The 26,962-nt window shown below is 38.6% G+C and overlaps 1 protein-coding gene across 3 annotated transcripts in view; it reads right to left on the bottom strand.

Moving 5' to 3' along the window:
• Positions 1-26,962, bottom strand: part of DBT (dihydrolipoamide branched chain transacylase E2) — a 43,414-nt gene that overhangs the window by 7,080 nt on the left and 9,372 nt on the right. For 2 of the 3 annotated variants that reach the window (XR_011144425.1, XM_068965005.1), the window contains exons 3-10: positions 25,532-25,607; positions 23,964-24,145; positions 13,227-13,348; positions 10,817-11,033; positions 5,928-6,094; positions 2,054-2,131; positions 367-558; positions 155-226 (exon numbers count right to left, since the gene is read on the bottom strand). Coding sequence is in view for 1 of the 3 variants with exons in the window: in XM_068965005.1 (XP_068821106.1) it covers positions 155-226; positions 367-558; positions 2,054-2,131; positions 5,928-6,094; positions 10,817-11,033; positions 13,227-13,348; positions 23,964-24,145; positions 25,532-25,607 (1,106 nt within the window). In the remaining 2 variants the exon portion in view is untranslated. Of the gene's footprint in view, positions 1-154; positions 227-366; positions 559-2,053; positions 2,132-5,927; positions 6,095-10,816; positions 11,034-13,226; positions 13,349-23,963; positions 24,146-25,531; positions 25,608-26,962 lie in introns of those variants that run through there. The other variant, XR_011144426.1, reaches the window with a different exon arrangement.

Here is a 26,962-nt window from a genome sequence, read left to right as displayed (position 1 = left end):
TAGGCCTAGTTCTTCTGAAGAAATAACTGGCTTATTAAGCCCAATGCCATACTTGAACCTACAAAGTGAGGGGGAAAACCTCAGAAATAGTTACTCTTTGTTTTCACTCTCTCAATTTGCTTAAACTCTTTTGTCAACTATTTAATAAACATACCTTAATTGTTCCCAGGGCCCCAATTGCCACTTCAGGTGGAAGTATCACTGGTTTGGCATAGGTACCACCAATCTAAAAAAAAGAGAAAAAGTAAGATAGAGAAATTAAGCTTTTGAGGAACAAATGGCAAATGAAAGTTTCTATTTTTAACTGAGCATATGATCAAAATTCTTAAGTTATGGTTTATGTACTGGAACACTGCTGTTACTCACTGATCCAATGTTGGAAAGAGTGAATGTTCCTCCGATAAGGTCATTGGTGCTGAGCTGACCTGCAGAGCCCAATTTCTGGAGGCGGTTCAATTCAGTGGCGATCTCAAATATGGAACGGATCTGAACATTTTTCACATTAGGTACAATCAAGCCCTGCTCTGTATCCATCGCTATTCCAATGTTATGAGAAGCCTAAAAACAAGCAAACAATTATATAGTAGCCCTTTCACAGGCTCACAGAAAAGAAAGGCTCAACACTCACTGCCTTATGGACTTAACTATCAAAACCTATTTTCACTAGATTGATGGTAATTTTTAAAAATTTTTCATTTATTTTTATTTATTCATTTTTGGCTGTGTTAGGTCTTCACTGGTACACGCAGGCTTTCTCTAGTTGCAGTGAGCATGGGAGCTACTCTCTAGTAGTGGTAAATGGGTTTCTCATTGTGGTGGCTTCTCTTGTTGACCCCACAGGCTCTAGGGCACGTGGGCTTCAGCAGTTGTTGCTAGTAGGCTCTGGAACATGAGCTCGAGAGTTGTGATGCACGGGCCTGAATTGCTCCGTGGCATGTGGAATCAGGGATTGAACCCATGTCCCCTGCATTGGTTCACTGATTTTCAAAACTAAATGAAAAGCTTTTAAAAATTACCATCAATCTAGTTTTTAGGTGGATTCTTATCCATTGGACCACCAGGGAAGTCCAGTAATGGCTTAAAAGGAATGATTTTAAAAGGTTTTTTTGAAAAAGATAAACTAGGGCAACAGATTATTTTCATACATTGTTAGTGGAAGTGTAAGCTGGCATAGATTTCCGGGAGAACATTTAACATTAGGTACCAACATTTACAAAAATGTGTGCTAAGGGGATATGCAGAAGTATGTAGAGATGCACAGAGATGTTGAGTCAGATTATTTCTAAGACGTAGAAACTACACACGATCAAAATGTTTGTCAGTAAGTCACTGGCTAAACAGATGATAAGGCTGTATTTACTGACATACAATGATGTCTAAAACATATTATATGGAAAAGAAAATAGTTAAAATTTTAACTAAAAAACTATAATATTACATATATATTATATATAGAATTCCATATATTTTTTAACTGAATAAAAATAAAAAATCCTAGACAGACATACATCTCAGCATAAACAGTTATCTTAGGGTCACGGGACTGAAGGTGAATATCAATATTTTCTGGTTTGAATTATTTGCAACAAGTATATACTTAATGAGAAAACTGTATTAATCATATGGAAAGATTTTGGATTCAACCCCCCTCCCCCAGAATATAAACCTCACTTCTTGGTTGTATATTTCTAACAAGAATAATAAGTAAGAGCCAGCATCCTCAAAACAGTTCTCAGTCTTCATAAACTTTGACTCCAAACAGAAGAGTTCACTCAACGGAATTTAAACTTTCATTAGTTTGCTCATTTAAATAGGTCTTGCTTTTTAAAACTGCAGGAATTCCACGTCAAGCTCTCTTCTGTTTGAGGGGAGTGTGTGTAGTGTGAAAAATGAACCCACTGCCTCACAGCTGTGTATTTCCAATATTCTAACCAGAAAACCAAAAGGGGTTAAAAATGGAAATCTGTATATCTGAAGAGTGTTGTTAATTATTAACCTACAAGCACATTTGCACTTTTATTAAAAAAAAATATTTTCACAACACATAGCCAACCTTGTATGTTATGTTCTGGCAGTTTTCATCCACAGAAGCATTAAGAATAGGAAACTGTAGTAATCCCAAAGAAGCAGCCTGTTTAAGAGGGAGAAAATGCAACATTAACACTTTTAACTCTGAAATAATAGGTAGGAGATTTGAAGTGTTAAGAGGTGAAGGATGGAGGGAGAGAACTCTTCTGTAAATTGAGTTTAATCTCAAGTCTACAGGTACCAGGCATATTACTCCTAACTTATCGTCCAGAAATGTGGAATTAGGTTACCCTTATCAATTAAGAATAAAAGATAAAGTAGTCAGGGCAGCTTGTACACGCTAAGGAGATTTTCAAAATAACTATGAAGATTGACCAAAACACTAAAAGAAACGTCTAAATTCTCGTGTTTTCCTCATTTACATGTAGAGTGTTAAGATTTCCATGAGAAGAAAACCTCCCGTTCAAAGAAACATTTTGAATTAAAACCCGAAAAAGCAGTTAATTATTTCCCTGTGTAGAAAGAACAAGTGACAAGGATTTGAGAAGCTAGTGTTGTAGCTGGTGTCCCTGGCCAAGAGAAGGGCAGAGCTGATGCAAACACTGACTTTAGAGCTCATCTCCCCAAATTGATGGCATTTCTGTCTTCCCACTCTGTCTTTCCCTGCTTTAATCTCTCTCCTTTTTTCCCTTCTGTCCATATTCAGATTTCCCTGTCTCCAAAATGTTCTCTATAGCTGTTTCTCTGCCCATTCGGGATACAATCAAAGTCAGACATCGCACTTGGTTGTCATGCCTTGCAATCAGTTTAAAAACTAAAACACTAAAAATGCTTAAAATTGATGGTAAAAAGAATTCTTTCCCCCACTACCTTCATCTTGTCCAATTAATGGTCCGTTATATGCATCGTGTTGTGTTATTTTTGTGGGTGGGTGGTCTTGACCGAAAAAAAGAAATCATATCCCTGAACTGGAAAGTTAAGGAGTTTTATAAAGCATTTGATTTGATAACTATAACTTTAATCTTCTTTATCTAAAACAATCCATTCAGTTCAGTCAGTTCAGTCACTCAGTCATGTCCGACTCTTTGTGACCCCATGGACTGCAGCACGCCAGGCTTCCCTGTCTATCACCAACTCCCAGAGCTTGCTCAAACTCATGTCCATCGTGTTGTCCCCTTCTCTTCCTGCCTTCAATCTTTCCCAGCATCAGGGTCTTTTCCAATGAGTTGGTTCTTTGCATCAGGTGGCCAAAGTACTGGAGTTTCAGCTTCAGCATCAGTCCTTTCAATGAATATTCCGGACTGATTTCCTTTAGGATGGACTGGTTGGATCTCTTTCCAGTCCAAGGGACTCTCAAGAGTCTTTTCCAACACCACAGTTCAAAATAGTCCAACTCTCACATCCATACATGACCACTGGAAAAACCGTAGCTTTGACTAGACAGACCTTTGTTGGTAATGTCTCTGAGTTTTAATATGTTGTCTAGGTTGGTCATAACTTTTCTTCCAAGGAGCAAATGTCTTTTAATTTCATGGCTGCAGTCACCATCTGCAGTGATTTTGGAGCCCCTCAAAATAGAATCTCTCAGTTTTCTTTGTTTCCTCATCTACTTGCCATGAAGTGATGGAACCAGATGCCATGATCTTAGTTTTCTTAATGTTGAGTTTTAAACCAACTTTTCACTCTCCTCTTTCACTTTCATCAAGAGGCTCTTTAGTTCTTCTTCACTTATACATTACAAACAGTATTTTGAGTACAATCCAAATTTTGTAAAAGGAAAAACAAGGTATGTGTCCACAGATATGAGGTCATTTTTCCCCTGAACAATACTTTAACCGTCATTTGTATCCATGCCCTGTCTGCCTTAACATATTTTTTCAGGTTCTCCTCTTCCTCAATTTCTTTCATTCCCCAAACCCAACTAACAGCAACCAAGCTTCAACCTCAGCAATACTTTATTTAGTAAGTTCTGGTTGACCTTTTCTTCTCTCTTGGTGTGGGAGGCTGAATCAAAAGCCCCAATCTTGTGCGCTTCCGTATACAAATCCTTTGGCAGTGCTCTTGCAAGCTGATTCTGAGCTAAGTTATATGACTCGCTTTGGTCAGTGAATTAAAAACAAACTAGGTGCAGTGCAGCTTGGGCAAAGTGCTTACATTTTGCTTCCTCTCTTCATCTGTCAGTACTGAGCCCATGTGTAGGCTGATATACTGGGCAGATAGGAGAGACATGGGAAGAGAAATGAGTGAAGCTCACTGAGGTCATCCTACAGCAGCTGGCCCCTTAGGCAACCTACTAGCTGTCTGTAGACATATCAGTGGGCTCTGCCAAGATCAGCAGACTGGCTGTGCTCATGAGAAATAATAAGTGAAGATTGTAGACTACAGAGAAATAGACTATAGATCCATGAGAAATAATAAATGGCTAACTATTTCAAACCATCAAATCTGAGGGTGGTTTGTCATTCAGCAATAGACACACTTGGCTTTTAGTGACTTCTTGGTTCTGCTATCATCAAACCACTGACCCCACTCACCATCTGCCACTGCCTAGGCAACTCAACTTCTATCTACCTCTTAAACACTGATGGAAAACCCTGAGCCTTCTTTTCTTCTCCTTTGCACATAATTTGAGGATCTCATCCACGAGTTTCAATGGCTATGCCTCCTCGGAGCTGTAATATAGCCTAGATCCCTCATTATTGGCACCTACTACATCTCATGTTTATAGAGCATCTCTTTCCTCGTTAGGGTAGTTGTTAAAAAGATGGAGATACAGGAGAACAGCTTCTGTCTTACAAGACTCAGCATCAGTGAAGAGACAGCAGAGGATAAATACTTTCAATACACTGAGGTAAGCTGCAATGAGAAACAAAAGGCTTGTTTAACTCAGACTATGATAACCACCAGCTTTTGTAGGAGGCTACACTGGAACAAAATTTGGTGTTTAGGATGTACGCACATTTGATCAAGGGAGGAGGCAGTACTTCAGGTAGAGTTGTATATTCCAGGAGCTACACATAGCTTAATCTGACTATAGCGGGTGGGGGGTGACTGAGAGAGAAGACATGAAAAGTGGGCAGCAAAGGCTCATAGAAATATTCTATTATGCCATAATAAGGCATTTACAAACCATCCTGAAGGGGAACCACTGAAAAGAACCAGGGGCTAATACAGTAATTTGATTTATAGGGGAACAGTCTTGGTGCAGTGCACAAAGCGCTTGTGGGAAGCTGCACTGGAGTTAGAGACAACAGTACACACTCTTTTTTAGAAAAATGGACCAGAATGAAAACTTAGCTTCTCCACTTGTTAGAAATAAGTCCTTGACAAGTTTGTCAACTTCTCTGAGTGACAATTTCCTTAAATGGAAAGAGGGAATAGCAATTATTTACACATTAGCATTATTCTGATGGTTAAAAGAGATCATATATACAGCATGCTTCGTACAGAATTGGGCAGAAGGCAGCTGCTTCCTAAATAGTGGTTAGTGAGCTGTGCAAGCTTAGCTGATGGTCTTATTCTTTTTATACTGGTCCCAAGGTCCTAGAAATGATTCCTAAAAGCCTCATATGTTCATTGAAAAGTGAAAAATCAATCCTGAATCTCACTTTTCAAATCAGGATTTTGCTGGCATGATCCTTTCTGAATTAAAGGCTTTACCTACCTGGCAGGACAATCCCGACCTAGTTCAAAGAGATAAGTAGATAAAAATCTGACACAAAAAATTTCAATTTTATAAACTTCTGTGAAACAAAGAGAGTATATCTGTACATTTTTCTAACTATGTGATATCATGAGAATATTACTTTTATTCAAACCCATAGTTAACACACTGCATATTTGCAAAACAAAATTTATATATCTAACTCAAGCCTTGCTAGAAATGAATGAAATCTTACTTTTAAGAAGAAGGGCATAAAGGAAAGTTTAATTCCACGAGCAAAAGCAATGGGTTTTAATTCTTCTCGTAGCTTCACCAGTTCAGTAAGGTCAACCTCATCACAATACCCAAGATGAGGTATCTTCAGGGCTGCAGACATGGTCTTGACCATTGCTTTGTGAAAGCCTAGAAAAAACACACACATTTGTTTTTGTTCTTAAAACCTTTGATCCCTTCAACAACTATAATAGAAGGTTCTCAAATGTCACTTCAGTTCAGTCAGTTCAGTTCAGTCACTCAATCGTGTCCAACTCTTTGCGAACCCATGCATTCCAGCATGCCAGGCCTCCCTGTCCATCACCATCTCCCAGAGTTCACTCAAACTCACATCCATTGAGTCCGTGATGCCATCCAGCCATCTCATCCTCTGTCGACCCCTTCTCTCCTGCCCCCCAATCCCTCCCAGCATCAGGGTCTTTTCCAATGAGTCATCTCTTCGCATGAGGTAGCCAAAGTACTGGAATTTCAGCTTTAGCATCAGTCCTTCCAAAGAAATCCCAGGGCTGATCTCCTTTAGAATGGACTGGGTGGATCTCCTTGCAGTCCAAGGGACTCTCAAGAGTCTTCTCCAACACCACAGCTCAAAAGCATCAATTCTTTGGGGCTCAGCCTTCTTCACAGTCCAACTCTCACATCCATACGTGACCACTGGAAAAACCATAGCCTTGACTAGACGGACCTTTGTTGACAAAGTAATGTCTCTGCTTTTGAATATGCTGTCTAAGTTGGTCACAAAGAAGGCAATGGGACCCCACTCCAGTACTCTTGACTGGAAAATCCCATGGATGGAGGAGCCTGGAAGGCTGCAGTCCATGGGGTGGCTGAGGGTCGGACATGACTGAGCGACTTCACTTTCACTTTTCACTTTCCTGCATTGGAGAAGGAAATCGCAACCCACTCCAGTGTTCTTGCCTGGAGAATCCCAGGGATGGAGGAGCCTGGTGGGCTGCTGTCTATGGGGTCGCACAGAGTCAGACACAACTGAAGCAACTTAGCAGCAGCAGCAACAGCAGGCTGGTCTTAACTTTCCTGCCAAGGAGTAAGCGTCTTTTAATTTCATGGCTGCAGTCACCATCTGCAGTGATTTTGGAGAACCCAAAAATAGTCTGACACTATTTCCCCATCTACTTCCCATGAAGTGATGGGACCAGATGCCATGATCTTCGTTTTCTGAATGTTGAGCTTTAAGCCAACTTTTTCATTCTCCTCTTCCACTTTCATCAAGAGGCTTTTTAGTTCCTCTTCACTTTCTGCAGTAAGGGTGGTGTCATCTGCATATCTGAGGTGATTGATATTTCTCCCGGCAATCTTGATTCCAGCTTCTGCTTCTTCCAGCCCAGCGTTTCTCATGATGTACTCTGCATATAAGTTAAATAAGCAGGGTGACAATATACAGCCTTGACGTACTTCTTTTCCTAATTGGAACCAGTCTGTTGTTCCATGTCCAGTTCTAACTGTTGCTTCCTGACCTGCATATAGGTTTCTCAAGAGGCAGGTCAGGTGGTCTGGTATTCCCATCTCTTTCAGAATTTTCCACAGTTTACTGTGATCCACACAGTCAAAGGCTTTGGCATAATCAATAAAGCAGAAATACACGTTTTTCTGGAACTCTCTTGCTTTTTCCATGATCCAGCGGATGTTGGCAATTTGATCTCTGGTTCCTCTGCCTTTTCTAAAACCAGCTTGAACATCTGGAAGTTCACAGTTCACGTATTGCTGAAGCCTGGCTTGCAGAATTTTGAGCATTATTTTACTAGCATGTGAGATGAGTGCAATTGTGCAGTAGTTTGAGCATTCTTTGGCACTGCCTTTCTTAGGAATTGGAATGAAAACTGACCTTTTCCAGTCCTGTGACCACTGTTGAGTTTTCCAAATTTCCTGGCATATTGAGTGCAGCACTTTCACAGCATCATCTTTCAGGATTTGAAAGAGCTCAACTGAATTCCATCACCTCCACTAGCTTTGTTCACAGTGATGCTTTCTAAGGCCCACTTGACTCACATTCCAGGATGTCTGGCTCTAGGTGAGTGATCACACCATCGTGATTATCTGGGTTTGAAGATCTTTTTTGTACAGTTCTTCTATGTAGTCTGCCACCTCTTCTTAATATCTTCTGCTTCTGTTAGGTCCAAACCATTTCTGTCCTTTATTGAGCCCATCTTTGCATGAAATGTTCCCTTGGTATCTCTAATTTTCTTGAAGAGATCTCGAGTCTTTCCCATTCTGTTCTTTTCCTCTGTTTCTTTGCACTGATCACTGAGGAAGGCTTTCTTATCTCTTCTTGCTATTCTTTGGAGTTCTGCATTCAGATGCTTATATCTTTCCTTTTCTCCTTTGCTTTTCACTCCTCTTCTTTTCACAGCTATTTGTAAGGCCTCCCCAGACAGCCATTTTGCTTTTTTGCATTTCTTTTCCGTGGGGATGGTCTTAATCCCTGTCTCCTGTACAATGTCACAAACCTCCATCCATAGTTCATCAGGCACTCTGTCTATCAGATCTAGGCCCTTAAATCTATTTCTCACTTCCACTGTATAATCATAAGGGATTTGATTTAAGTCATACCTGAATGGTCCAGTGGTTTTCCGTACTTTCTTCAATTTAAGTCTGAATTTGGCAATAAGGAATTCATGATCTGAGCCATAGTCAGCTCCCAGTCTTGTTTTTGCTGACTGTATAGAGCTTCTCCATCTTTGGCTGCAAAGAATATAATCAATCTGATTTCGGTGTTGACCATCTGGTGATGTCCATGTGTAGAGTCTTCTCTTGTGTTGTTGGAAGAGGGTGTTTGCTATGACCAGTGTGTTCTCTTGCCCAAACTCTATTAGCCTTTGCCCTGCTTCATTCTGTATTCCAAGGCCAAATTTGCCTGTTACTGCAGGTGTTTCTTGACTTCCTACTTTTGCATTCCAGTCTCCTATAATCTTTTTTGGGTGTTAGTTCTAAAAGGTCTTGTAGGTCTTCATAAAACCATTCAACTTCAGCTTCTTCAGCATTATGGTTGGGGCATAGGTTAGGATTACCGTGATATCGAATGGTTTGCCTTGGAAACGAACAGAGATCATTCTGTCGTTTTTGAGATTGCATCCAAGTACTGCATTTTGGACTCTTTTGTTGACCATGATGGCTACTCCATTTCTTCTCAGGGATTCCTGCCCACAGTAGTAGATGTAATGGTCATCCGAGTTAAATTCACCCATTCCAGTCCATTTTAGTTTGCTGATTCCTAGAATGTCGATGTTCACTCTTGCCATCTCCTGTTTGCCCACTTCCAATTTGCCTTGATTCATGGACCTAACATTCTAGGTTCCTATGCAATATTGCTCTTTACAGCATCGGACCTTGCTTCTATCACCAGTCACATCCACAATTGGGTATTGTTTTTGCTTTGGCTCCATCCTTTCATTCTTTCTGGAGTTATTTCTCCATTGATCTCCAGTAGCATATTGGGCACTTACCGACCTGGGGAGTTCCTCTTTCAGTATCCTATCATTTTGCTTTTTCATACCATTCATGGGGTACTCTCAATTAAACTCTTTCTCTTGGGCCTACCATCTTCATTACATATATTACATAGCTTGAAAGCCACTAATTTCAATGCTGAAGCATCGACTGTAGCACACCACCAGTGTCAAGTGTAATATGTAACAGGTGAGTGTTGCTAAGTCACTTCAGTCACGTCTGACTCTTTGCAACTCTATGGACTGTAGACTGCCAGGATCCTCTGTTCATGGGGTTCTCCAGGCAAGAATGCTGGAGTGTGTTGCCATTCCCTCCTCCAGGGGATCTTCTCTACCCAGGGATTCAACCTGTGTCTCTTATGTCTCCTGCACTGGCAGATTCTTTGCCAATAGCACCACCCGGAAAGCCCAATAGCATAGGTAACTGCTTTCCCAGCTGTAGTGTATAAAAAATTCAAAAGGATGCAAGCCACGTATTTACACAATGGCTTTCTTGCAAAGTCACTTCTGGAAGTTAATCATCCTAAGAATTTGTACATAAATCAGAAGTACTTGTTTTGAAATCTAACAAAAAATAATAAATATTTAAAATATCCCGAACAAGTCTTCAAACAGAAAAATTATCTCTGAAATCATTGCAGATGGTAACTGCAGCCATGAAATTAAAAGAAGCTTGCTCCTTGAAAGAAAAGCTATGACCAACCTAGAAAGCATATTAAAAAGCAGAGACATTACTTTGCCAACAAAGGTCTGTGTCGTCAAAGCTATGGTTTTTCCAGTAGTCATGTATGGATGTGACAGTTGGACTATAAAGAAAGCTGAGCGCCGAAGAACTGATGCTTTTGAACTGTGGTGTTGGAGAAGACTCTTGAGAGCCCTTTGGACTGCAAGGAGATCAAACCAATCATTCCTAAAGGAAATCAGTCCTGAATATTCATTGGAAGGACTGATACTGAAGCTCAACACTTGGGTCACCTGATGCGAAGAACTGACTCATTGGAAAAGACCCTGATGCTGGGAAAGATTAAAGGCCCGAGGAGAAGGGGAGGACAGAGGATGAGATGGTTGGATGGCACCACCGATTCAAAGGACATGAGTTTGAGCAAGCTCTAGGAGCTGGTGATAGATCGGGAAGCCTGGCACATGCTGCAGTCCGTGGGGTTGCAAAGAGTCGGACCCAACTGTGCGACTGAACTGAACTGAGCAAGTCTTAAAACAGAGAAATTATCTGTAGGCAAGTTTATATGCTAAGAAACCTGCCAACATATTACTCCTCAAAAATTCTCAGTATATATTAAAGCTTTTCCTAGAAAAATTATAATTTCATAATGCTGAAGCAACTTCCCCCCAAATAAATGGCGTTATTCCTTTACATTACGGTTATTATTACCTTTCATGGGTTCGGTTCTGTCTTTGCTTGTGAACACTGGAGGCTTTGATATTGGAATAGGAATAGTTCTGTCTTTTGGTTTTGGTGGAGGTGGCATAATTTCAGCTTTTGGTGAAGGAGGTAGTATAGCTCCTGTTTGCTTTTCCAGATAGTTGAGAATATCTTCTTTCAGTATTCTGCCATCTTTTCCTGAGCCAATAACTTCACTCAGCTTAATCTAAAAAAAGGGACACCTTTTTAATGCTAAAAATAAAACTACCTAAAAATAAATAAATCCATCATATGGTCTCTAAGTGGAATTAAATGAGCTGAAGGTAAAGTATCTCTGACCAATGAATTAGTATAAGGAAATAACATTTTCTTTATCCTAACAGAACAGTATAAACTATAACATTTTCATCATCTCATAGAATACTATAAAGTACAGCTACATACTGTTCATTTACCCATGTAGTAACAATGTAATATCTACATTGTATATAGATACTTTTGAAAATATATTTTTAAACAACTATTTCTAAATGTCTTGCATAATTCTTATTGGATTTTTTTTCCCTTTTCCTGAAGACTACATATGAAGAACTGAGCATTTAAAGAAGAGTTAAACACTGTAACAAATGCAGACCAATGTTTCTGACCCTGGCTACCAGTATACACACAATGACTAAAATAATCATCCAACAAAAGCTCTCTGTAACAGCTACACTCTGCTATACTTAAAATGGACAATCAACAAAGACCTAATACACAGCTCAGAGAACTCTGCTCAATGATATGTGGGAGCCTGGATGGGAGGGAGTCTGGGGGAGAATGAATACAGGTATATGTGCGGCTGACTCCCTTTGCTGTCCACCTGTATCTACCACAACATCATTAATTGGCCATACTCCAATATAAAATAGAACGTTTAAAACAAAACCTCTGTCAATGAGTTTTTTCCTGATGGTTGTTTTAGAAAGATCAGTACAAAGCACTGAAATGACACAGGGAAGCTACATCATACATTTCTGTGGGTAGTCCTTCTATATAATTTTTTTTAATGGTAAAATCTTTACAGCTTTCAAAGCAATAGAAAAGATCATTATTTCATCTAATACCTTAACAATCTAGTATTCCATAATACCATTTCTATTTCTCTATTTCAACAAATCATCTTCATATCTGAACACATTTAATGGCTAATAAATTTTCATTAAAGGTACAGAACATAATTTTCCTAAGCATTTCCCTGATTTGACCACATATGTGCCTTCTAGTTTCTGACTATATAAAACGCTTGGAAGGATAGATCCTAGATGACCTTCCCCAGTGGTAGGATAACTAGCTGAAGAGATATGAACATTTTAATGACTCTTACTATATATTCCCAAAATGTAAACATTTTTTCCCACTGTAACTAAACTACTTCTCTCAAAAAGACACAAACAAAAACCCTGCACTGTGGGGCATAGTGGAAAGAACTCAGGCTTTGGAACCAGAAAGATCTGCGCTCACATCCCCAGTTGAGCTACTTATTTGATTGTAGGCAACCCAATCAAGTTCTCTTTCCTTTCTCATCTCATCAGAAAGTGGATAATCCAAACCAGCTTGCAGGGTTACTGTGAGGATTAGCTGTAATGTTATGTATGGCATCTGGCTCAGAAGTGCTCAAACGATGGAGGCAACAATTGTTGAGGCAGTATTAATCATTGAGAGCACTGGTTTTAGAGTCATGGAGATTCACTTTGGAATCCCAGTTCTATTATTGTGTTAGCTATGTGACCTTGGACCAGTTATTTGACCTCTCCAAGTCTTACAAAAGTCTGTTACTTCACAGAGTTGTGAAGATTAAAAATAAGATGACATATAAATTATTAGCACAATGCCCAGGACCCATCTTGCTTTGAAGATTAAGCATCAATGACTGGCAAGTAAGAGGGAACACAAAAGACCAGCCTTTATGACTGAAGTCAATACTATGGTGTTTTCCATCTCCCTGGGATCCAGCAGATCCTTGAGACCATATCCATGCCTGGACCATTTCCCATCCCTTCCCTGCACTGCTTCCATTCTTCCTAGTAAAGATGATCACTCTTTCAATTAATTAATCACATGTTCCCAAACACCATTCTCAAGCTATGCTTCTAGGGTACCTGATCTAAGACTCTAGAATTTACAAGTATTCAATAATCAGTAGCCCTGACTTTCATTAGGCTATCAGAAAAAAAAAAAAACCCACACTTCTCATTAATATGAATAAGTTCACAATTTTCTTCTCATTTCTCATAAGGACTAACCTTTTAGTAACTTGAGCTGTGTTTCCTTTAATCCCAACTTGAGCCAACTCATTATGGAATATCTGGGCAATTCTTCATAGATACACATGGAGACCTTCTATGTGATCTCACACTTAAATATTAAGAAAACTTACATTGTTTTCCATTGCAAGGCGACGAACTGCAGGAGTTGCCAGTGTTTTCTGGCCCTTTATCTCTTGGTGTGTGTGTTCATCATGGGACACAGCAGGGGTTTCAACAACATCTTCTTCTGAATCTGGAAACAAGATGTTATTACTGTTTAGTAGAAAATATTAAAACAAGCTTGTTGTTCAGTCCTTAAGTTGTGTCCGACCCTTTGCAACCCCACGGACTGCAGCATGCCAGCATGTCCTTCACTATCTCCCTGAGTTTGCTCAAACTCATGTCTATCAAATCAGTGATGCCATTCAACATCTCATCCTCTGTTGCCCCCTTTTCCTCTTGTCCTCAATCTTTCCCAGCATCTGGGTCTTTTCCAATGAATCAGTTCTTCACATCAAGTAGCCAAAGTATTAGAGCTTCAGCTTCAGCATCAGTCCTTCCAATGAATATTCAGGACTGATTTCCTTTAGGATTGACTGGTTGGATCTCCTTGCAGTCCAAGGGACCCTCAAGAGTCTTCTCCAACACCACAGTTTAAAAGCATCAATTCTTGAGCAATCAGCCTTCTTTATGGTCCATCTCTCACATCCATACATGACTACTGGAAAAACCATGGCTTTGACTAGACAGACCTTTGTTGGCAAAGCGACATCTCTGCTTTTTAATACACTGTCTAGGTTTGTCATTTTAGTTGCTCAGTCGTGCCCGACTCTTTGTGACCCCGTGGACTGCAGCCTACCAGGCTCCTCTGTCCATGAGATATTCCAGGCAAGGATACTGGTGTGGGTTGCCATTTCTTTCTCCAGGGGATCTTCCCAACCCAGAGATCGAACCCAGGTCTCCTGCACTGCAGGCAGATTCTTTACCAACTGAGCTACAAGGGAAGCCCAGGTTTGTCATACCTTTTCTTATAAAGAGCAAGTGTCTTTTAATTTCATGGTTGCAGTTACCACCTGCAGTGATTTTGGAGCATAGTGCCTCATAATATATAAATAAATTTCATTTAAAGTATATAGGCAAAACCCATGATAGATGAGCTACTTCAGAATGGAAAAACACTACTTTAAAATAGAAAAACAAACAAGGGAACTAGAGTGAGTGAGAGGGCTGTACTAGTACCAGGTACTGTTTAATGACTATGATTATCTTCTATTCACATCACTTCTGTTAAAATTATGTAGCAGCTACAAGTTTAAAAATGAGTTTCTTTCATAAATTTTAAAACACATGTAAACATTTTCTTAATAAATTTCTCATATTCGTATATAGGTACACTATATATACATTTGTATATATACATACATATGTAAAAATGGCATGAATTAATAATCAAATGTGAGGTAAATTACATGAATCATGTAAAATCTGAGACTCTTAAATGCTTTCCTAAGATAATTTAGCATTTAAATTTTTTTCTCTGCTCTGAATGTAACGAAGAATGCTGTGGAAGTTTTTATTTTCATGGCTAGTACTAATTTGGTAGTTTTGTTCTCTGCTAATGCTAATTTGGTAGTTTGGAAAACTCAGCAGTGGCCACAGGACTGGAAAAGGTAGCTTTCATTCCAATCCCAAAGAAAGGCAATGCCAAAGAATGCTCAAACTATCGCACAATTGCACTCATCTCACATGCCAGTAAAGTAATGCTCAAAATTCTCCAAGCAAGCCAGGCTTCAGCAATACATGAACCATGAACTCCCTGATGTTCAAGCTGGTTTTAGAAAAGGCAGAGGAACCAGAGGTCAAATTGCCAACATCTGCTGGATCATGGAAAAAGCAAGAGAGTCCCAGAAAAACATCTACTTCTGCTTTATTGATTATGCCAAAGCCTTTGACTCTGTGGATCACAATAAACTGTGGAAAATTCTGAAAGAGATGGGAATACCAGACCACCTAACCTGCCTCTTGAGAAATATGTATGCAGGTCAGGAAGCAACAGTTAGAACTGGACGTGGAACAACAGACTGGTTCCAAATAGGAAAAGGAGTATGTCAAGGCTGTATACTGTCACCCTGCTTATTTAACTTATATGCAGAGTATATCATGAGAAACGCTGGACTGGAAGAAACACAAGCTGGAATCAAGATTGCCAGGAGAAATATCAATAACCTCAGATATGCAGATGACACCACCTTTATGGCAGAAAGTGAAGAGGAACTAAAAAGCCTCTTGATGAAAGTGAAAGAGGAGAGTGAAAAAGTTGGCTTAAAGCTCAACATTCAGAAAACGAAGATCATGGCATCTGGTCCCATCACTTCATGGGAAATAGATGGGGAAACAGTGGAAACAGTGTCAGACTTTATTTTTTTGGGCTCCCAAATCACTGCAGATGGTGACTGCAGCCATGAAATTAAAAGATGCTTACTCCTTGGAAGAAAAGTTATGACCAACCAAGATAGTATATTCAAAAGCAGAGACATTACTTTGCCGACTAAGGTCCGTCTAGTCAAGACTATGGTTTTTCCTGTGGTCATGTATGGATGTGAGAGTGGGACTGTGAAGAAGGCTGAGCACCAAAGAATTGATGCTTTTGAACTGTGCTGTTGGAGAAGACTCTTGAGAGTCCCTTGGACTGCAAGGAGATCCACCCAGTCCATTCTGAAGGAGATGAGCCCTGGGATTTCTTTGGAAGGAATGATGCTAAAGCTGAAGCTCCAGTACTTTGGCCACCTCATGCGAAGAGTTGACTCACTGGAAGACTCTGATGCTGGGAGGGATTGGGGGCAGGAGGAGAAGGGGACGACCCAGGATGAGATGGCTGGATGGCATCACGGACTCGATGGACGTGAGTCTGAGTGAACTCCAGGAGATGGTGATGGACAGGGAGGCCTGGTGTGCTGCGATTCGTGGGGTCGCAAAGAGTTGGACACGACTGAGTGACTGAGTGACTGAACTGAACTGAACTGATTCTCTAACTCTAGAGTAGTGATATAAGAAAAATAATCTTGGGCTATTAGCATGCAGTTTTGCAATCAAAAAAGGTTTTGAGAACATTTAATTGTCAAGGTTGGATGCTAGAAAGTCAATACTGAGTACAGCAGAATTTCTGTGGGAATAAGGAAATTAGAGACAGCCTCTGAATACCAGCAGGCAACTGAGTTATCTTTGACATTGAATTCTAAGCAAATAAATTTCCACTGCTGCAACTGTGGAAAGACATTCTATTCATTCACCCCCCCTCACTAATCTATGAACTGGCCCACTGGAGCTCTCAAAGTTCCCCATACAGGTAAGGAAGAGAAAAAAGAAACAAACAAAAGCTTTGTATTGAACATGAAGGGTAGTAGAAAATGTGACTGCTGGAATTCAGGACATACTGCCCCAAAATATGCCACTCTGGTTGGTTTGAGCTGCATGCAACTGGAAAACATCAAATGCAAGGGGAGGTTAACTCTGAACTCTCATTTACCTGAAGACATCCAAAAGGAACTCAGCTGTCATAAGCTCCCTCCCCAGAAGAGAGTCTGGCTTCTAGAGAAGATTGACTCTTATCACAGAAGAGACTAGAAATTTGTAACACAGACAGACAAACTTTTGTCACAAACTATCTTCAGTCAGTCAGTTCAGTCTCTTAGTTGTGTCCTACTCTTTGCAATCCCATGGACTGCAGCACGCCGGGCTTCCCTGTCCATCACCAACTCCTGGAATTTACTCAAACTCATGTCCATCGAGTCAGTGATGCCATCCAATCATGATCAAACTATCATGTGAGTGAAAGTGAAGTCGCTCAGTCATGCCCGACTCTTTGCAACCCCATGGACAGTGGCCTGCACCAAGCTCTGCCGTCCATGGGATTTTCCAGGCAAGAGTACTGGAGTGGGTTGCCATTTCCTTCTCCAGGGAATCTTCCCAATCCAGGGATCAAACCCAGGTCTCCCGCATTGTAGACAGACGCTTTACCGTCTGAGCCACCACACCTCTCACATATTCCACGAAGAGCCCGTTTATCTTTCCTAAAAATGGTTTACTCTCCCTTAAAAGGCTTCCTTCCCTCCTACTCTTTTACTTTAACTCTAAAACACTGTATTGTCCTGGCAAACATCTTTAATACTATAAACTCTAAATGACACCTAACTTGTATTGTTACCTCACAATGTACGAACAGACATGTTAGAAATGTAGTGCCAGTATTCCAGGTGCAGAATGGAACTGATATTCCATCTCTGAAAACAATTTTCAGTGTAAGAAAGTGGTTTGGAACATGGGTTTTAGAATTAAACAGAGCTGGGGTCAAATCATAGCTCTACCAATTACCAGCCATGGGGCCATGGGCAACTTAAACCTCCATGTGTCTCAATGTTGCATGCATCTGTATGATTTAATGAGTTTATATATATATATAGCACATAAGCACAGAAAAAGCATTCAATCAATGATAGATGTTCATGTTAAAAGGTGAATGCAATATAATGGCAGAAGTGAAGAAGTGAACTGAAGTTGCTCAGTTGTGTCCAACTCTTTGTGACCCCATGGACTGTAGCCTACCAGGCTCCTCAGTCCATGGAATTTTCTGGGTAAGAGTACTGGAGTGGGTTGCCATTTCCATCTCCAAATGGCAGAACAGTACCAGTTTAAATAGTATTCTGCTACCTCTTCTGTCCCCCTCTCTCTTCCGCATGGTGGCAAGAAGCCTCAATTAAAGCTTATTAGGTACAGAAACTTGCCAATTGTTTGACGGTCAAGCATTTTGGCAACTTAATCTTGTATATAGAGCTGTAGGAACAGAACACCTGAAACAGCTGCCAAGTAGCCTCAACATAAAACCCATGCACCTGTTTCAGAGAAAAGGCATTTAAACTCTCGGTTGGAGCCTATTTTCTTTTCTTGGCATACATGTCTTAACAAATTTGGTTACCTGTGTTCCCAGAAAGTTAGGAAGGATTATAATGGCCTGTCACAATGACAATGCTAAGAGATATGCTGAAAATCAAAAATCAGATGAAGAACTGTGTTTTTGTTTTTCCCAGAACAATGAATGTTTATTGACATATAGCTTTGCATAATAAAAAAAAAATGATTTTAGGTTATACTAATATACTCACTTTGTTGCTGATGTTAAGTCGCTTCAGTCGTGTCTGACTCTGTGTGACCCCATAGATGGCAGCCCACCAGGCTCCCTGTCCCTGGGATTCTCCAGGCAAGAACACTGGAGTGGGTTGCCATTTCCTTCTCCAATGCATGAAAGTGAAAAGTGAAAGTGAAGTCGCTCAGTCGTGTCCAGCTCTTAGCAAACCCATGGACTACAGCCTACCAGGCTCCTTCGTCCGTGGGATTTTCTAGGCAAGAGTGCTGGAGTAGGTCGCCAATGCTTTAAGAAAGAGCAAAATACGTAGGATTTTAAAAACTAAAACTAAGGAGTCCCATTAAATGAATTGTTTTGAAAAGTTTGTGTTCAAAAAGTTTTAGTTGTTTAGAGAAGTGAGGAGTAATCTTACCTTTTAAAATAGAGGTTAGAGAAAGCCAAGTTAGCTATAAGGAGAACTCACAGCAATAGTCTAAAAATTGAGTTTAAAATAGATGGCACACTGAGGCATGAATCAGCTTTGATATAATCTTGATAATATTAAGTAACTAAATCATCAATTTGTAATTGTAAAGAGTATATGCTTTTTAAATATCATAGATACAAGTTGGCATAAGTGAGTCTAGTGAGGTCTCTTTAAGTAGACGTCTGTCTACAGCCAAAGAACTCATAAATAGGACTTGGAGGTCACAGATATATTTTTCCTCATCAAAATTATCATGATACCCCAATCTTAAAAAGCAGGTTGAAACACCATGTTACAAACGACAGTACCATAGAATATTATTTAAACAAGCATTATGACAGGATTTTGTGTCCAATATTACTACTAAGATTTCTACTCTTGATCCGTTGCACTCTATATGTAATTATTTTCTACTTGTAAAATGTACAAAATATATCTTATACTCCTAAAAACCTTCTCATTAGGTAATTTTCTTACTCATAGTATAACTGGTTTTCTCAGCACTAAAACAGGGAATAATACAAACAAATTCAGTATTACTCTAATTGTTTTTTTGACTGTGCTGGGTTCTAGCTGTGGCATGTGGGATCTAGTTCCCCAAACAGGGAGTAGACTTGGGCCCCCTGCATTGGGAGCATGAAGTCTTAGCTACTGGACCCCCAGGGAATATCTTAACTATAAATTCTTGTTTAAGACAAGGTACACGGAATATTTAGAAACCTTTTCCATTTCCAGAATTTAAAAAGAGGCATATATAAATTTATTAAAAAACAATCCACTATTCTATAGGCTTGCTTATTTGATATATAGGATTATGCTTCATAGTTATTCTTACCATAAAAGATTTAATATGTTATAAAAATATAAATATAAAAGCAAAAAGGTACACACACAATATAAAACTGGCATGCAAGACAATTATTCAGAATGCACTATGAATAGCAAATGAAATAGTTAGCAATGATCATTTTTCTATGAGAAAAATTACCAGATAATTTTTACTCTTGCAATCTATCCAATCCCGTTGTTTTTACAAATAACACACTGCCCATACAAAAAATATAAAATTTGTTGAGTGTTGAAATACATATATATCCATAACCATCACTGCAATCAAGACAATGGATGTATCTATCACCCCTCAGTTTCCTTATAGTCCTTAATAATTCTTCCTTCCCAAACCTTCCCCCCTCCCTACTCTATCAGCACGCAACCACCAATTGGTTTGCTGTCATTATAGATCAGTCTGGATTTTCTAAAATTTTATTAATCTCCAAAATATATAAGCAACTCATGCAGCTCAATATAAAAAAACAACCCAATCAAGAAATGGGCAGAAGACCTAAACAGATATTTCTCCAGAGACATACAGATGGCCAACACACACATGTAAAGATGCTCAACATCACTCGTTATTAGAGAAAATACAAATCAAAGCTACAGTGAGATTTCACCTCATACTGGTTAGAATGGCCATCATCAAAAAAATCTATAAACAATAAATGCTGGAGAGGATGTGGAGAAAAGAGAACCCTCTTGCGTTGTTGGTGGGAATGTAAATTGATATAATCATTATGGAGAACAATATGGAGGTTTCTTATTAACTAAAATTAAAACTACCATATGACCCAGAAATCCCACTACTGGGCATATACCATAATTCAAAAAAGACACATGTCTCCCAGCATTCATTGCAACACTATTTACAACAGCCTGGACATGGAAGCAGCCTAAATGTCTCTCAACAGATGAATGGATAAACAAGATATGGTACATGTATACAATGAAACAATATTATTCGGTCATAAAAAGGATCAAGCTTGGGTAATTCATAGGGATGTGGATGAACCTAGAGTTTGTCATATGGAGTGAATAAGTCAGAAAGAGAAAAATAAATACCATATGCTAATGCATATATATGGAATCTAGAAAAATGGTACTGATGAACCTATTTGCAGGGCAGGAATCTAGGTGCAGATGTAGAGAACAGACTTGTGGACACAAAGGAGGAAGGAGAAGGACAGAAGAATCGAGAAGCTATCATTGATATATGTATACACCATCTTGTGTAACACAGCTAGCCAGTGCAAAGCTACTGTATAGCACAAGGAACTCAGCTTGGTAATCTCAGATGACCTAAAGGGGAAGGATGGGGGTGGAGGGATGGGAGGGAGGGGATATATGTCCACATATAGCTAATTTACTTCATGGTACAGCAGAAACTAATGCAACATTGTAAAGCAATTATACTCCAATTAAAAGCTAAATTAATGTACATAGAATCATATAGCATGTTCTCTTTATTTCTGGTTTCTCTGACTTAGAATAATTTTTCAAGATTCATCCATGTCATACAGGAAATTAATTTCTGTAAAAAAGTTATTTAGAAAAAACATATCCCTTGCCTGAAAAAGTTTTTGATTTTATAATTTGCTATATCAAGACTTACTAAGTTGGATTTCACTGGGGATACCAAAAGAAACTTTAAAAATAAAAACAAACGATAAAACCCCCCCTCAAAGCCCAATTGCTCACTTGTTCATACACAGTCAGCCCTGGGAATCCACAGGCTCTGGATTCATGGATTCAACCAAATGTTGATTGAAAATACATAGAAAAAAAATTCCAGACAGTTCCAAAGAGCAAATCTGAATTTGCTGAATGCCAGCAACTATTTACATAGTATTTACACTGTATTAGGTATTACAAGTAATCTAGAGATGATTTAAAATATAGGCTATATGCAAATACTACATCATTTCATATAAGGGAGATAGGCATCTGCAGATTTTGGTATCTGTTTGTGTGTGTATGTGTCCTGAACCAATCCTTTGCAAATACCAAGAGACTACTATAATCTGCTTTTGTGGATGGCAGAGATAGATACCTAACCTGGTCTACAGCACCTGATTGGTTATTCTAACTTACTGACATCCACAGTAATGTTTAGCATTTTTGCTTGTTTCAGTTTATGTCAAGAATATAATTCTTTCCTTTCAAGGTCTTAACTGAATGATTAAAAAAAAAAAACTATATTATCCTGTTGACGCATCAAAATAATTCTGTACTTATTTCAGGTAATTAAAAAAAAATTATTTGCTTATTTCTGGCTGTGTTGGGTCTTCGCTGCTATGCAGGCTTTTCTCTCGTTGCAGCAGCCGGGAGCCACTCTCTAGCTGCGGTGTGCGGGTTTCTCAGTGCAGTGGCTTCTCTTGTTGCTGAGCACAGGCTCAACAGTTGTGGTGCATGAGGCTAGTTGCTCCGGAGCACGTGGCATCTTTCCAGATCAGGGATTGAACCCGTGCCTCCTGCATTGGCAGGTGGATTCTTTACCGCTGAGACAACAGGGAAGCCCCTATTTCAGGTAATTTTTAAAGATAAAGTCTTTCTCATTTTTAATATTCCTAAATCATGCCTTTCAATAGAAATCTGAAATCAAGACAATAGGAAACACCCTTGGACCCAGATTATGGTCTCTTATTCATTGCACATTAAAAGAACAAGAGCTCCTGAAGGAAGAGTTGATTCCGGGTCTAGGCAGGAAAAGTATAAGAAGATGCCAAAAGCAAGGAAGTTTTTGAAAATTAACAGGGTCGTGTTAAAAGAACACAAAGCAACCACCTTGAAATGGTCATCACTATTAATAATTAGAAATCAAATAAATAATAAGAAAGCTTCAAGAAGTTTTGAAGGTAACATGTTATAGTGGAAAACATTCTGGACAAAAACTCAGGACATCTGAGGTCTAAGTTTGGCTTTATGATTTCCATGGGCAAATCACCCAACGATGAATAAGAATAAATAAAATATTAAGCATGAAACATAAACTGTGAGTGTGCCTGTGACATTAGTTACATTATTGTACAGACTGAAGGACTAAGAGTCAGCCAACCACTGTGGTTCAGACTCCTTCTAAACTTTCCAACTTCACTATACTGAAAGGTCTTCATCTCAGCACTTCCAGAGAGATTGCTGGCTTAGGTTTGCCTCACAGCATTATGGTCCCCCCACCCCTCCTCCACGTCAAAGCTTCCTAGATGACACAACCTTGGTATATCACACCAATGCCAAATGGAACTTCTGATGTAAAGGGTCAGCTATTTGCTACCATAGGGACAGCACACGGCTTTAATTTTCCTATAACGTTCTCATAATGAATTCCCTCTTATCAGAACACCTAATGATTATAAGTTCCATGCTGCTGCTGCTTCTGAATGCTAGTTTCTTTGCTTCCCACTCTGGTTTTCCCTCTTTTCTACTTCTCTTTAAAAATTTGGCTTTCATAACCACCACTAATGAGAATGTGTTTTGGTTTTCTTATCAGTGGCAAACAGAGCAATCCCATCATGTGAGATTTAATCTTTGCACATTCCAATTTTTATTAGTGACGAGTGTTCAAAGCTTGAATCTTTCATTCCCAAGAGTTTGTTGCTTCTTTGAACATAAGGTTTCCAGAAGGCAGGCCTCCAGATAAATAAAGTATTACTATACATGTTTTTATATATAGTAATACTGATGCTTGCTCCTTAAAAGGAAAATTATGACAAATCTAGACAGTGTATTGAAAAGCAGAGACATTACTTTGCCAACAAAGGTCTGGATAGTCAAAGCTATGGTTTTTCCAGTAGTCATGTATGGATGTGAGTTGGACCATAAAGAAGGCTGAGTGCCAAAGAATTGATGCTTTTGAATTGTGGTGCTGGAAAAGACTCTTGAGAGTCCTCTGCACTGCAAGGAGATCAAACCAGTCAATCCTAAAGGAAATCAACTCTGAATATTCATTGGAAGGACTGATGCCGAAGCTCAAACTCCAAACACTTTGGCCACCTGATGCAAAGAACCAACTCATTTGAAAAGACCCTGATGCTGGGAAAGATTGAAGGCAAAAGGAGAAGGAGGTGGCAGAGGATAAGATGGTTAGATAGCATCACTGACTCAATGGACATGAATCTGAGCAAACTCCAGGAGATGGTGAAAGACAAGGAACCCAGGCGTGCGCCAGTCCATGGGGCTGCAAGGAGTTGACACAACTTAGCTACTGAACAACAACAACAAATACATGTTTTTAACATGGTAACTGGTCAAAAGATAATCATGTATCACAGAATACCTTTCTATTTTCCTCATCTCAGTTCTAAACCCGCAAATCAAATCCTGTAAGTTATTCAAAGGAAATATCACTTTCAACTGGTACCCAACGACAAAAGAACACCATTAATCCATTTGGCAAGATAGATGAACATATACATATATATACAGTACCTTTTAAAGCTTCCGTTTCTATGTCTACTAATGGCTTTCCCACATAGGCAGTATCATCTAGATTATAATACAGTTTTTTAATGACTCCATCATAACGACTAGTGATAGTAACAGAAGCTTTATCACTTTGAACTTCACAGATGCTATCAAACTGAGACACTGTATCTCCTTCTTTTACATACCTAAAAGAAAAAGTCATGAGACACTTTTACATGAGCCATAGTACAGATCATCTGAAACAATAAAAATGCTACACTGAATTAGATGAGTATCCATGGAGCCCAGTATTGAGGCCCAATATGTTTCAGATGTTTCAGAAGAGACTACAATGGCTTTCAGAGGTTCTTTGATGCTTCTTCAAGGAGTATAAATTTTTAAAAAACAATGAAATATTCATAATTTATAATCCAAAAATTTAATTAATGTATCAAGTTTTTCTGCCTCACCCATTTCTTAGATGAAATATGTAAAATGTATTTTAAAAGTGTTATTTTCTTTTATTGTGTCAGCCTTCATCACATTTTAAGGGATACCTATTATCTCTAGAATTAAATTTTAAAAACTGATGTCTTCAATAAACATCTGCTATACTTTTATAAATTGTAGTTTGAGTTCTTTGTCTTTATCTCTAACATGACTAATGAATTTCAGAGTCAGCCTCTTCTGACCTGAGATCCATCACTCTTTTCTTGATCCCACAATGCCACGGAGACACAATTGCAAGGTACATTTCTGTGATTATGGTTCTCTCCTAACCTACAGAGCAATTATAATGAAAACTACAAGGAAAGAATGTTTAGGTGTCTAAACAAGATTCTTAAAAGGATCTTTAACAGTATAAAATTGTGGGAGAAAATCTATTGACTCACCTTAACTGCTAGTTCTCAAAACCTTTGAAAATTAGTTCAGTACTCGGAGGTGTTTCTGTTTTTCCAGCAAAGGAAAGAAAGAAAAGGGGTAGAAGGATGCCTAAGTAGAGGTCTTTTTAATTTTTGTTTCAAGCCTCTTTCTTTTTCACTTTTTTTTTAAACTTTTGAAACAGTATTCTTTGATTCATGTCTTTTGTTTTAATATTTTAACCTGTTCTAAAAATATAGGCAAACTCTCAGGTAATGGTGAGTCAAATGTACTTGCATTCTTGCTGAAATCATTTTTAATAAACACAGCTTAGACTACATAATGATTTTAAAACAGTTTGGAAAGAAGCTCTAAGTTCATTCATTAAAAACTTTTCAAAACACATGGTCATATCAACTTAGCATCTTTTAGAGACTAATTCATCTTTTTTTAGCTGAAGTGAAGACTGGGCAGTGAAAAAAAAATTTAAAAAGAGGAAAAAACAAACTTAATAAATTACACTGAATAAAATGCCCTGATGTATAATGAACTGTGCCACCAGTATATTGTCAACATAAACTAGATTTACCTTAAAGCTTAAAAAATATATATTTTATGTTATAAAGAAAGGTGCTAAAAAAAAAGACAGGTGCTTCAATTTAAATAGATTCCTATTTATTTGTACTCAAATTACTTTTATACTTACTTAAAAACATTTCAGAATAACTTACCATTCTTTAACAGTTACTTCTCTAATCCCTTCTCCAATGTCTGAGAGTTTGAACTGAACAATCTGTCCCTGGAGAGCTTCAAAAACAAGTAAGAAACGATGATCATTAAATACACAATGTATTGCTGATAGATAGATGCTTTAACATCGAAAATTAGAAAATATTCTCAAGCAGAGGCAGAAACTATTCTATTTCATAGATTCAAAACAGCATTTTGTAATGTTTAAAAGCATAACCATCATTCACACCCATCAAAGATTTGTATAAATTACTCAGTGACAAAGACCTGTTGATACTGCCACAGAACTATCATTTTCTGATTTCCAAAATAATGTTGGTTTACAAGAGTAGAGAAGGCCCTTCCAACCAATGAGACTTTGCACTAATAGCAATGGATAAAAAACAGAACTGGATGTTGTACAAAGGGAGACTGAGCTGGATCTCCTTGCTTTATGTTACAAAACTATAATAAACATTAATGACCTGCTCTTAAAATCTCTTGTCTTCATATAACTCTTCTCACTCCCAGTGCCTAAAGATCAGGCATATCCATGTTTGAAGACTTGGAAAATTCTTAATCTGCCCAAATAATGTTCTGCCAGCTTATTAAATTTTAGTTTTCTATGTCATCTTTCCATTTTTTTAAAACTCCTTTTTGAAGTTCTACATCCTTTTTATAACACATAGATGCCAGTGATACTTTATGGTAACTATTCCCCAAGACAGACATTATTTCTGGTCAACAGAAAGCATGTATGGATCCTCTCGCTTTTCTAAATTAACGAATAGCTCTGAAGTGGCTGAAGAATGCTCCTCTCTCTTTTTCTTTGTTCAGCCGCTCAATCATATCCAACTCTTTGGGACCCCACGGACTGCAGCATGCCAGGTTTCCCTATCCTTCACTATCTTCTGGAATTTGCTCAAACTCATGTCTATTGAATTGGTGATGCCATCCAACCATCTCGTCCTCTTCTCCTCCTGCCCTCAATCTTTCCCAGCATCAGGGTCCTTTCCAATGATTAGAATACAATTAAACAAATTGCTTATAAAACACATGTTAAGGTAGGAAACTTTTCTTTAAGAAATATGAGATTAGTACTTAAGAAACACAAAATATATTTTGATAAGAATGGCCTTTTGTTTCCACTCCAGTAAGTTGTGTTCTCATAGCCTGCTGCTCATAGTATAAATGCAAACCCTTTGGAAAAACAGTTTTGGCACTAAGTATCAAAAACCTTAAGAAAAACCCCCAAAACTCTGTATCTTTGATTCCATAAGTAATTTTACTTTTAAGATTCTTTTCCCCTGAAGAAATAGAGAGGTACACAAAGATTTCTGTTCAGGAATAGTTATCATGGAGTTACAATAAAGAACTGGAAACTAACTGAAGTAACCAAAAAATGACAAGTAACTGTACCATGGCACCTCTAC

Source organism: Capricornis sumatraensis, chromosome 2 (assembly GCF_032405125.1).
Source record: "Capricornis sumatraensis isolate serow.1 chromosome 2, serow.2, whole genome shotgun sequence".
In the NCBI taxonomy this organism is placed as follows: Eukaryota; Metazoa; Chordata; class Mammalia; order Artiodactyla; family Bovidae; genus Capricornis; species Capricornis sumatraensis.
This window is presented reverse-complemented; position numbering and strand designations above follow the sequence as displayed.